The sequence below is a fragment of the Pimephales promelas genome, chromosome 9 (assembly GCF_988280905.1).
Source record: "Pimephales promelas chromosome 9, fPimPro1.hap1.1, whole genome shotgun sequence".
Classification (NCBI taxonomy): Eukaryota; Metazoa; Chordata; class Actinopteri; order Cypriniformes; family Leuciscidae; genus Pimephales; species Pimephales promelas.
In genome coordinates, this window is record NC_142777.1 from 17,757,187 (window position 1) to 17,771,173 (window position 13,987).

Here is a 13,987-nt window from a genome sequence, read left to right on the forward strand (position 1 = left end):
TGAGTCATTACATCACATCTGTACACATAAAGAAGAGTCTCGGCTAGTAGACTATATTGAGTCATTACATCACATCTGTACACATAAAGAAGAGTCACGGCTAGTAGGCTATATTGAGTCATTACGTCACATCTGTACAAATAAAGAAGAGTCTCGGCTAGAAGACTATATTGAGTCATTACGTCACATCAGTACACATAAAGAAGAGTCACGGCTAGTAGGCTATATTGAGTCATTACATCACATCTGTACACATAAAGAAGAGTCTCAGCTAGAAGACTATATTGAGTCATTACATCACATCTGTACACATAAAGAAGAGTCACGGCTAGTAGGCTATATTGAGTCATTACATCACATCAGTACACATAAAGAAGAGTCACGGCTAGTAGGCTATATTGAGTCATTACATCACATCTGTACACATAAAGAAGAGTCACGGCTAGAAGACTATATTGAGTCATTACGTCACATCAGTACACATAAAGAAGAGTCACGGCTAGTAGGCTATATTGAGTCATTACATCACATCTGTACACATAAAGAAGAGTCACGGCTAGAAGACTATATTGAGTCATTACGTCACATCAGTACACATAAAGAAGAGTCACGGCTAGTAGGCTATATTGAGTCATTACATCACATCTGTACACATAAAGAAGAGTCACGGCTAGTAGACTATATTGAGTTATTACGCCACATCTGTACACATAAAGAAGAGTCTCGGCTAGAAGACTATATTGAGTCATTACGTCACATCAGTACACATAAAGAAGAGTCACGGCTAGTAGGCTATATTGAGTTATTACGCCACATCTGTACACATAAAGAAGAGTCACGGCTAGTAGGCTACACTGTAAAAAATTTCTTGTCAAATTAACAGTAACTTACTGGCAACAATTATCCAGTACTTGCTGTATTTCATTTAACAGTAAAATTACCGTAACACTAACTACAGTACTGTTAAGCATACTGCAAATTAAATAACATTATTTTACTGTAATTTCTTACCATATTAAAGTACAGAATTACACTGTTAATTTTTAATAATACTGTATAGTATGAAATGTTATTGTATTTATTTTATAGTGCTACTGTGTAACCTGTAGAAAATCCTTAGAAATATTATTTTAACTGTTAATGGGAAATAGAAAAAAGAACAATTGAAGCTTTAACTGCACAAGGTTTATTGTGTATTTTCAAACACATTAGTACATTTACATAATATACATTTAAATACATTAATACAATTAAATACATTGATAATAAAAATGTAATATAATACAATAAAAATCATGCATGACAATCATGAACAATTATGCATAAATACATGCAAGAATTATCATGAACAGGTAAAATAGAAAAGATTAAAGGGGTGCTATCTGATCAATCTATTAGAAAGATAGTTCATAACAACTCATCCACCCACTCCCTGCTGGGGTAAAACAGCTTAAACTAGTCTAAGATTGTCTATTGGTTTGAGATAGACTGTCTAACTGGTCAGTTGCTGATTTTAAAGGGTTTTTGGCTGCTTTCTATCTAAGGGACCAGATTTGCAGGGCTGGGAGACACATATAAACTTATAAACTATAAAAGCTTTGACGAGTAAACCACCAATCCAGATGAGTATAACAAAATGACAAGTTATCCAGTGTCCTTTAAAAAAAAAAAAATAAATAAACACAAAACAACCTCATCATGCACATGTGCCATGAAAAACTTGCATTACGGATATCAATAATTATTTATATGCAGACTTATGTTCTAACTTTTGCAATAGGAAGTTTTCTATCCAAGCTTTTATGCAATTAAACCTTAAACTGTACTGTAACGTTTATTTTCACACAACAATTCTAAACAACTTGCAGATAGACAAAATTCACAGATGGATAAAAATCCGTTTAAAATGTTCTCAGTGGGTCAGTACTGGACCAAGGTATAGTAGTAGTAGTTAGATAAATAGAATAATTAAATTAGATTAGATTTACAATTCATCGGTCATCAAGATGGATAGGGGTCTTCTTAACATGCACAGCTCACACCTGTGAAAAAGGAGAACAGACAAGACAGTTAAAATATAGTACGTTTTGGTTGTTGTTTTGGCTAAACAGCAAAAACAGACAAAATGATGTCTAAAGTGTAATTCACTTAATACTAAAATCTTGTTTGTTGGACTGTTGTTTAAAATCAATTCATTTACGATCACGTGAAAACGTAGGCTAAATCTTGCTTGATAAGTTACATGACTTAAAAAAAGCTTGACAAGGCATCGTTCCTTTCAAATGAGTACATGTCAGTTTACACATAGTAAAAAAACAAAAAACAAAAAAACAATGATATTATAGCCGACAATACTGTAAATGTCACACATAGCTTTGCATTTTGGACAAAAATACACCTTGGGCGCTTTCCGCGGTCCAACTTTATCACTGAGGTAACGTTATAATGGCAGAACGCCAGGTCAGGATTTACACGAAAATAAGCGTGAAAAAATCAATAAGAGGAATCGACACTTTAATTTTATAACAATAAATCCGAATCCTAACCTTGGATGTCCGATTTCAGGATACATTTATCGATTATCAATTCCTAACCCCTGTAAGTCATAAAATAATGAACGTGCAGGCGCTTACACCGACTTAACGTGGTAAATAACAAAATGATTAGACCATTTTGACCTTATAAGAGGTTACATATGAAATATATGTTAATAAAATCACATTTAATCAAGTAAGGCTATCAACATAAAAGAAATCCGCGTCTGACTTATACAGACGTTATAGAACATTCCGCGGCCACTTCTTTCTAACGTTAATCTGTTAACGTAAGTAACTCATGGTTTGCATAAAAATATAAATTACTAACCAGATGTATGGCGAAAACGTTGCCGACAGCGACGCGATGCACGGCCTGTGTGTTCTTACAGAGGGAAGGGAACTGAAGAGTTCTTCATAAAATGGCAGCTTGTTGTGGTTATTTTTCGCGGTCATTTCGTACTAATGTATTTGAATTTACAGTAACATCCCAAATGGCTACATTGAAGAGTAGCCTATCATATTATATTAAAATGTCTAGAATAGATTAAATTGAATATAGAAATCGTGGTCAGCTAAATAACTTTAAAGTTATTAGCTAGAATCCGTATGCATACACATTATAAGAATTATTACTTACCAGATGAAGAAGTTGCAGGTCGGCAGAAAAGACAGCAGCACCACTGACACGACAGAGAAACTCTTCCAAAGTCCCCACTGACATAAATTATGTCATAAATTATGACTGTTAATGGTCAACCAGTGCTACATTTTTATTTTAAATGTAAGAATAACATTAGTAGGCTAGCAATTTTACCCGTGGAACTGTGTGTGGTGTTTTTCGCGGTCATTGCACTGCTGTATTTAGATTAACAGTAACTGATAATTTCCCAGAATGCATTGAAATTCTACAGTAACATACTGTCAACTGTGTGCACAGTACATAACTGTTGAAAAAACAATTTAATACTGTGAAAACAACTAAATCTACTGTAACTTACTGTACATAGATTATACAGTAAGAAACTGTTGAGAAAAACAGTATAATCCTGTGAAAACAACAGAAATCATTTACAGTGTATATTGAGTCATTACATCACATCAGTACACATAAAGAAGAGTCACGGCTAGTAGACTATATTGAGTCATTACATCACATCTGTACACATAAAGAAGAGTCACGGCTAGAAGACTATATTGAGTTATTACGCCACATCTGTACACATAAAGAAGAGTCACGGCTAGAAGACTATATTGAGTTATTACGCCACATCTGTACACATAAAGAAGAGTCTCGGCTAGTAGACTATATTGAGTCATTACGTCACATCAGTACACATAAAGAAGAGTCACGGCTAGTAGGCTATATTGAGTTATTACGCCACATCTGTACACATAAAGAAGAGTCTCGGCTAGAAGACTATATTGAGTCATTACATCACATCAGTACACATAAAGAAGAGTCTCGGCTAGTAGGCTACATTGAGTTATTACGTCAGATCTGTACACATAAAGAAGGGGTCTCGGCTAGTAGGCTTTTAGCCTTGGCCACTTGGCTACTAGACTTGGCCACTGTCCAAGTGCCTGGACAATGAGGAGGAAACATCTCCATGTGCGCAGCTATCTCTGAAGATGGTGTCGTAGCATGTAGGCCATTACTTGCCTCCTATAATGCTGCACATTTAATTGTGTTTCTCAGTGAAATTGAACCAGCCTGTCAAGGTGAAGGGGTGGCCAATGTAATTGTGTGGGACAATGTCAGGTTCCACCACGCAGAGGTAGTTCAAGCATGGTTTCAGGCCAATCCCCGATTCATGACCCTCTACCTGCCTCATTACTCTCCTTTACTCAACCCTATTGATGATTTTTTTTTCAGCATGGAGGTGGAAGGTCTATGATCGGCAACCCCTTGAGCATACCACCGTACCTTCAGGCCATGGATGATGGATGTGACACATCAGTGTAGACCAATTTCAAGCATGGATTCGTCACTAAAAAGGTTTTTCCCAAGGTGCACGTACAATAATAACATTCACTGTGATGTGGACGAGAATCTATGGCCAAATGCTCAAGACAGGCTTGATCCAAATTAATGTAATGTGTGCATTAAATGTTATGTTTTGTTCTCATTTAGTTACATTTCATTATAGACAGTATACCTATGTTACAATTATATTTGAAAATAAAAAAGAAATTTTCCCAAATGATTGTAGAGGATGTCTTCATTGATCCTTCTCTTGATTACACATGAATATTTTGTAAATTATAATTCTAAATGTAGAGTAAAGTAAATGTATTACCTAATGTGAAAACTGTCTTTTATAGTACTGTAGCATATTCATTTCAGCACTTCTAAGGCTTCTTTTTTTCTGTTGGATGAACTGATTGTTAAAAAGACTAAACTGAAAGAAGATCATACTGTTGTGTTTCGGGGATTAAACCAAACGTTCTCATTACATTTCATATTACAATAATCTTGTGTTAGAATCAGAGATTATGTGGACTGAAAACGGGAGACTGACAAAAAGCATAACATCAGGTTTTGAAAGAATGACTAGCTGCGTTACAAGTGTGATCAGATTGGATTTTTCAAGTGTGAAGAGTTTTGAAAATGTACACCTTGTGAAAATATTACTAAAGCGAATAAAACTGTAATCTGCATGGATCCCTAAACTCATTTGCCAGTCCCACAGCTCCTGCCTCCAGCGTCTCCGGCAGAGCCACTGAGATCCCAACATACTTCACTCCAATGTTTATCAGCCAGATTAACATGTTGACAGCCCCACCATTTGGAAACAGTTCCACGATTTATGTTCCGGGCAGGTTTCCAAAAGGCTGTGAAAAACAAAGAGCGGTAGGACATACTGAAGAGCTGTTACAGTCATTTACACAGCCCGATCTGGACCCGTTTTCAGTGGGACATATTTAGACAACAACTTCTGTGGTGGAGAGGCCTTTGAAGGCTTTCAAACATCTGTGGGTTCATTGTTCAAGCTGGGTGAACAACCAGTGTCTCTGATCTTGTTTGTTTGTTTGTATACTGTGGAGGTCTGGAAGGCTATATTCAATTCTTGGGTTTAGCATTGACAGTGAACAGGGAAACATTCCTGCTAGCTGTATTAGTTAAGTATGAAAAAATTGCTCTATCTATTAGTTCGACTGATTTAATTGTTTAGTCAAAGGTGCACAAATGCATTCTGCATATAACCATAATAGATGACGTTTGGACTCGTTTGGGGAAGAATAAAAGCTGTTAAGCTCACAAGTCTCACACGCACCAGCAGTCTCCACCAGTTAAAGCAAACATCCTGTTTGCATTGTTTGTAGCTGATGAAGCAACTGAAGCACAGCTGCTTACACATGAAGATGAATTTGATGAACAAGTAATCCAAATATATGTATTTCTCCCTCAAAAATGTATTTTTGATTAATTTGTAGTTTAATAACAGCATGGTGAATCATTTAAGTGATATTATGTATACTAATACCACATATTTGTTTAAGTGCTTGCACCAAAGCTGAGAATGCAAAAATAAATAATAATAATACAAATAAAAAAAGAATAAAAAAAGACAAGGAGAAAAAAATAGCAGTAAATTGGGACATAAGGTCAGTGATATGGAAATGACAGTGACATGCCACTCTGTAATTGCTGTCCCTATAAGGCCCAACACTGTTGATAGTGCAGTGTGTCTCATTCCCATGAATCATTAGGTTTGAGTAGGCACTGAGATACCTGAAGCAGAAAGGGCATTGGACACTGACAAAACCCATTATTCTGACCACGTCCAACTAGGTGTCACAGATAAGGGAAATAACAAATGGCTTTTCTGGACATACACTGTAAACCTGAACGATGAAATGAACTGAATGAAATTAGTTTATTTCACTCAAATATTGTATCACTCAAATATTACTCATTGTACTTTATAGAAAGATAAGGGAACTCAATAACCGATTATATAAAACTGAACTTAGTAAATTTAGAGTTTGTTAAATAATAATTAAAATAATAATAATAAAAAAAAAATGATTGACCCAACTTTTTTGAGTTCTGCCAAATTATTAGGCTTTTTACCCCAAAATAATTATCATCACTGTAGGAGTGACAGATAATTTTTTTTCTCATGATAAAATCAGCATTTAAATGCAGTACAACAAATAATACTGTATGGTGCATAAAAGTTCAGGGTGATCATGTAAGATATTGTTTTGATGCCAATCTATAGATGCCAATGAAGAAGCTTTACCGGGGTTCAAATCCACTGTGAGGCACCAATGTGTCCCTGAGCAACACACCTAACCCCTAGGCGTGCGACCTCTGACATATATAGCAATTTTTAAGTCGATTTGGATAAAAGCGTCAGCTTATTATAAGTTCATGTTGAAATAAGTATTAATTCAGGCATTAGAACATGCTTGCATTGTTACCATTATCATTCTTTTTTTTTATACATTAGAGTGGACTAATACAAATTACATACAGAATTGCACTTAATTGTAATGAAAATCAAAATACAAATAAAATACAAATAAAAATACAAAATACAAATAAAAACTTAAAAAAGCATAATTAATTTAAATGAAATATGAAACATGTATCTTGTCAGTTTTCGGAAGAACAACTTTCATTTCACTTGTCCTGTTTAAAATGCAGAAACTAAAGGATAGATTAACAAATGCATTAAGGCTACCTCCCTACGGTAAAGTGTAGTGTGAGATGGCCAAACATAAAGACATTGTATAAATGGAGGTAATCCATTGGAGTCTCTATGGAAACAAAATCCACAGATATCTTTTGATGAGGTGATTTAAAAGACTTGCAACATATTATTAGAATGAGAAGTGACAGGACACCAATATTCACAGTGTGCTCATTATTACCATGATGGCAAGAAACAGTCAGAACTGTAAGGAGAAGGCAAAGCTGAAATAGCTTCAAATTAAACTTTGGCCCTGAGGACTTGGACCACTCTGTTTCATATTTTGCAGGAAATGAATTATAAGAGAAACGACAAACAGAGCCGCAGCGATCTTTATGGAAACCTGCTGAAAGAGTATCAGAATATTTTCATTTGTCCTCTTCCTAGCAGACCTACCACTAAATGTAACCAAAAACATGCATAAAAGCACTCAAAATTGGCAAACTATATAAATTATTGAAAGAATAAATCATTTTAGATTATTGATTCTATTTTTCATCTATTATTGATTACAGTATTGTTTTTTGCTTTATTTTCACTGCTTTGAGTTGTGACTTAATATGGAAGCTTGTTTCCGTCACAGAATAAAAAAAATAAAAATAAAAATTGGTCTTACAATTGCGAGTTTGCATCTCGCAATTCTGACTTTTATTCCCTTAAAGTGCAAGAATTGCGAGTTTTAAAGTCAGAATTGTCCAATACAAACACACAATTGTGAGAAAAAAAGTCTAAATTGTGAGTTATGAAGTCAGAATTGCACAATATAAATGCACAATTGGGAGAAAAAAGTTGATGAAAAGAAGTGAAAAGTTGCAAATTATCTGTTAATTCTGTTTTTATTTTGTGGTGGAAACAAACTTCTAAATAAGGTTCAAGTGCTGCATTGCAAAATTCAGATACAAATTTAAATTAGGGCTTGGTGATAAAACGATAACGATAATTATCGCGGTATAATTTTTCTCGATAAAACGATATCAAGAGGTCGATAAATGTTCGATAATGTTTATGCACCAAAAGCGGAACGAAACTCATTTGAACCATCATCCAATAATAGATCTTTGTGAGCATTTAAATACATGTAAATGAATGTGAGCATCACATTTTAACCTGGAAGTTCATATTCTACTGGCTACAATGAAGGACTAAAGAGCACATGCAGGTGAACATGATTTCACCAAGGACCACCATTCCAATCAACCAATCAGATCATTTAAGGGACAAGTTTACAAGTTAGGTTCAACCAGGGTTAGGTGCATCTACAAATCAGTGTTATTCAACAATCATTTTCCTCTAATTTTAGAGATAGGTTATGGGTAGGATTAGGTTTAAGGATAGGGATATGGTTAGGACAGCATTTTCAGACAGGAATGATGTTCAATGATCTTACTAGGCAAAATCACAGTGACCCAATATGCAAAATAGCCTTATGTCATTTTGTACATTTTACTTGAAAGAAAATATATATTTATGTCACTGCTCTGGTCTGCTGTAAAATATCATCTTTACTCATAGGAAAAAAATATATATATATATTTGAAATGAAAAAGGGTCAGTTGCTCCCATACGACTATATGCTTCTCAACAACACAATAAGTTACATCATATTAATGAATCCATTTTATTTATGGCCTTCATTCAGCATATTGTACATCTTTCATAATGTCTGGTTGCATTAATAACAAGTTACATCCTTGCATTCTAGATTTCCCTTGAGAGATTTGGCCAGCTGTCTTAAATCTTTAATCTTTTCTGTATCAAAAATGACATGCAACATTGTGGTTAGAGCCAGAGGGAGTGCCCCTCCACAGACCCCTTACAGCGAAGAGCATCTTTCGCTCCTCTCATCTCATCACCACCAACATGCTACCGACATTGTAACCTAATGTATGTTACAGGAAAGTTTAAAGGGTCAAATCATGACAGATCAAATAGTCCTTTAGCCTTTGAGATAAAACAGTTTGTTGAATTATGAAAACATAATGTAAGTACCTAAACGAGATCCTGAGAGCCTTTCCCAGAGTAGGGCTTAAACCAGTGCTATAGGAACTACCAGTGATGTTAGTGTATGCTGATTAGCCGAATGCACGCAAAACACCAGCACTTAAAAAAAAAAAGCTGTGTACACACAGATTATAGCCTATATATTTACACCACAAACTAACTCCACGAACATGGAAAACAGTGATAAATAGACCTCTCAACCTTTAACCCTCTGGGGTCCAAGGTGTTTCTTGTGAGCTAGCAACATTGGGTATCAACAATATGGCAAATGCTAATAATTTTTCATATACCGTCTACTTTCTCTGTTTAACAGTTCTATCTAATAACATATTAGAAAGGACTGTTAAATAAGTTGTATATTAATGAAGACAGAGAATGGGAGAGCTGTGTGTTCAGGCTCAGGGATTCTCAGCACCTTCAAAATAAATGTCTACCGCACCATCAAAATAAAATTTACATAACTTACGTCACTTAAGAGTTCCTACAGGTGGTGCAAAGGCAGCCAGGGAAAAAATCTCGGGTTACGACTGTAACCCTTGTTCCCTGAGAAAGGGAACGAGAACCGTTTTGAAAGACACTTTGGGGGAACGCCCCTCAGTGTAGCGCCTCTGAAGCATGAATGAAACTAAGCCAATCTTGATTAGTTTCGCGTAATGATGGCATATGTGGATGCTACAAAGGGGAGCCGGCACACAACAGTGTTAGCTTCTGTGATGAAGCAAGTGCTCCCAGGCATGGCGAAGGGACGCAGTTCTTGTTCCCTTTCTCAGGGAACAAGGGTTACAGTTGTAACCCGAGACTTTCCCTTTCGAGGGTACTTGAACTGCTTCGAATGACACTTTGGGGGAACGAGTACCCACTATGCCACAACGCTCCCTGCTGTCCTAGTGTGAAGCTGCTCACAGGCACATTTAGGATGAGAGCACAAGAGTGCCAGGCATAGATGGAATGTCCAGACTATAAAACCTAATAAAGGTGTGGGGGGTGGCCCATCCTGCTGCATCGCAGACCTCCTGGATCGGAGCCCCCGAGAGGAGGGCTCTAGAGGACACCATGCCGCTGGTTGAATAAGCCACTGAGGGGCGTTCCCCCAAAGTGTCATTCTATGCAGTTCGAGTTCCCTCGAAAGGGAACGTTCCTAGGGGAACTATTAGTTCTATGATAACCACCCTATGATAACTACCCAGTGCAAAAGCCACAACTAGTACCTATTAAAAGGATACTGACCCAGTGACACATTTTGTACCTTTTCTTTTCTGAGAGTGTGTGAATTTTTTTTTATAAAGTGCAAGTTCCAACAGATCTTGTACCCTCGTTAAAATGACCAAATTTACACATCATTCCTGCCAAGTAAAACCCAATAGCATAAACACTATTATCATAACAGCAGAACCACTTATTAGTTCATTAAAAGCACAGCAGCAGCTATGAAATGGACCCCTGCAAAATACAAATATTTTTTTAAATAATATACAACTCCTATAAGACATATTGGATAACTGCATAAAACAGCATTTTTTAAGAGACAAAATGAAGTTTTGTGATAAAGTAAATGGATGAACAACACTTGAAGCGGGAAAGACAATATTTCTTAGTTTTACGCCAACATATTGCAGGACAGAAAGGCTCTTTATTTGTGAAACAATAACTCTTCTCTGTCACAATGTTTCTGAGTATAGTTTAAAAATAAAGCAGATGGGGAGCAAGAGTTTTAAGAGCTCTAGCAAAGGTGCAGTCTAACTGAGATGACCAAAGCTCAGGTTTTTGTTTCCATGACAATATACAGATGTTCATGCTGTGCTGTTTTCTGAGTAAATGTTGTTAGGTCAAGAGGTGAGCAAACTAGAAATGCCTGATGAAGTAGTGGAAAACTACACCTGACAGTGAATGTGAAAGGTATACACAGCAAGCCATGGACTTATTCTTTGCTGTATGTTGCTCCAAGAACGTATACAAATGACCACCAAAAGGCAAATACAAGCCAATACACCAAGCAACCAATGAAAAGAAGTAGTATATGCAAATGAATCAATCTGAAAGTCTTCTTTACAGAAAATTAACACCTTTAAGCGTGATTTCACACTTTGATTGCTTGGTCCGAACCTGAGTTTTGTTTCTAAAGCATCATCTATCCGCAAACTAAATAATTGGAGAAGTCAACAGAGAGAAGTCAGTCATTTTCACAAAATGATTGACCTTTTGATTAAACAGTAATAAACATTTCCAAAAAAAGAAACATAGTCCTTGACCAACGGTTTACAATATTATCAATAACATGCATTTACAAAGTAGATCTCCCATAGATAGGGCAACAACAATTTCAAACTTAAATTTAGTCAATATTTCATCATGTTATATGCATTCATTTTGGTAAAATTTTCTCTGAGTTGACTACTTTTTTTTCTTGTCTACGTTATTGTATCAACACAAAATACACGTTACCCGAGCCACCTTAAAAAAAGAGAGAACGAGGGAAATATAATTCTTGTCTCACTTACTTCAGGACGTGTGTAGAGCCGTTGATCTGCGTGGCCGTGCAAGTCGTTCCAGGGCCTATCAGTGAAGGTCGGCGGTAGCGCTTGTGTCCGCAGCAGAGAATGATAAGGAAGGCACGACGGAAGGACTTGTTGAGGAAGGCGTAGAGGATGGGGTTGAGCATGGAGTTGATGTAGCCCAGCCAGAGGCAGGCCGCCCACAGTTGCTCAGGAACACTGTAATCTATGAAGGGGTCCACCACGTTCGTGATGAAGAAAGGGGCCCAGCACAGGCAGAAGCAGCCCATGATGATACACAGAGTCTTGGCCGCCTTGGTCTCGGTACGCATGCGGTGGTTGCGTTGGTGGTCTGCGCTGTTTGCGTTCGCCGCTCCTCCGGCCCGCTGCAGCATACTGATCTGTCGGGCATGTGCCCGCGCCGTGACGTAAATGCGTTGATACGCCAGCACCATCAGGATGAGCGGTACGTAGAAGGCCACGACTGAGCAGGTCAGAGCGTATGGCTTGTTCACCATGAACACACACACCGTGGAGTTGCCGGAGAACTTCCGCTTCTCTATCTGTCAAAAAGATGTTAACATATTCAGCTTACGCAAACACAAAATAATGTACACTAAAAATTACAGGTTCCAAAAGGGTTTTTTTCACACTGATGATTTTTGGTTTTCTGAACAACCTTTAAAACAAATTTTCCACTATAAAGTAGAAACCTCCCGTGCAATGGAAAGTTAACATGGATGTTAAAGATTCTTCATGGAACTATAGATGCCAATGAAGAAGTTCCAAGACCAATTCCAATTCAATGTTCAATCAGCGAAAACAAGCATCGACCAATTTCAACAGACGCTATCAGGGGTAACACACTTCCTTAAGAGTTAAGAAAATTCTTTTACTAGGTTTCTAGCGTTCCCTTTGTGTCCATTCATTATTTACCGTTACCAATAGGTTGGGCCCTGCATGTCTTTGGCTTCAGGGAACAGTCATTTGAGGAGACCTTTATAGAGCAGAGGTGGCTAATACTTCTTCTGGTAAAACACAAGGACCTCTAGATGTGGATGAGAACTTAGCTAGAGGGCATGAGTCTTTAATACACTATTTAGAGACTCTCACCTCTTCATATTAATGAAACAAGCCTGACATTCAAATACTATGATGTACAGCACTACATCAGGTATATTAAGTTTGTAACTGGTAAATGAATTACTCTCCCCAATAATTAAATTCACCATCTGATGCATGATGTCCTTTGGAGTGGACATATTTTTAAAAGTCATATTAACCTTTCAGGGTGTGATCATGATTCAAAAAACATTCAAATCGTCAGGAGTGATGACTTTTGACCCTTAGCCATAATTACATTTGAATTTCATCTTTATGGCCAAATATAAATATTTTGGGGAGTGACATTCACCTAATTAAATTAAACCCCAGGTCAGCAAGGCAATTTCTTGGAGGAGTTGGATGTGTTACTCTCATCCCTCCCTAAGGATGGTACTCCTCTGGTAGTTCTTGGAGACTTTAACATCCACCTAGAAAAACCTCAGGCTGTTGATTTCCACACTCTGCTTGCCTTGTTTTACCCCAATTGGACCTTATTTATATGCGTTACTGCTCCACTGACCATATGATTGGTCACTCCAGAAACTAGCTCAGAAACCAACACACACTTCTTCACAGGTCACCTTTCGGCAAAACCTACGCTCACTCTCACCCTCCTGCCTATCCTCTTTGGTCTCATCCACACTTCCTCCCCCTAATCAGCTCTCATCACTTGACACTAACCGTGCAATTCAACATGCATATCTTAACAGCTGACACACACATTCTCCCCTCTTTCTCTCTGCTCTCGGAGGCAGAAGACTCCAAACTCATCCTTTCCAATCACCCTACTACCTGTCTGCTCGATCCTATACTTACTGTACTCATCTCCTTCAAGCCATTTCTCCTTCAGTTGTACCTGCACTCACTCACATCATCAACACCTCTCTTCACACTGGTACCTTTCCCACATCTTATAAGCAGGCGCGGTTAACCCCACTGCTTAAGCCCACTCTAAATATAGCACATCTAGAAAAATAATAACTTTTTTTCAACCTCCTGGACAACAACCAGTAGCCACTCAACTAACACTGCCCTGCTCTTGGTTATTGAAGCTCTAAGACTGGCAATAACAGCTTCCAAATCCTCAGTACTCATGTTTCTGGCTATATGCAGCTTGACGATCCTCCTTGTCTAAGATAAAGGGAATCTCAGG

At 37.3% G+C, this 13,987-nt stretch overlaps 1 protein-coding gene across 3 annotated transcripts in view; it reads right to left on the reverse strand.

Annotated features, from left to right (window-relative positions):
- Positions 1-13,987, reverse strand: part of htr4 (5-hydroxytryptamine receptor 4) — a 132,006-nt gene that overhangs the window by 37,614 nt on the left and 80,405 nt on the right. For all 3 annotated transcript variants that reach the window (XM_039654406.2, XM_039654408.2, XM_089134809.1), the window contains one exon: positions 11,737-12,293. In XM_039654406.2, coding sequence (XP_039510340.2) covers positions 11,737-12,293 — 557 coding nt within the window. The remainder of the gene's footprint in view (positions 1-11,736; positions 12,294-13,987) is intronic.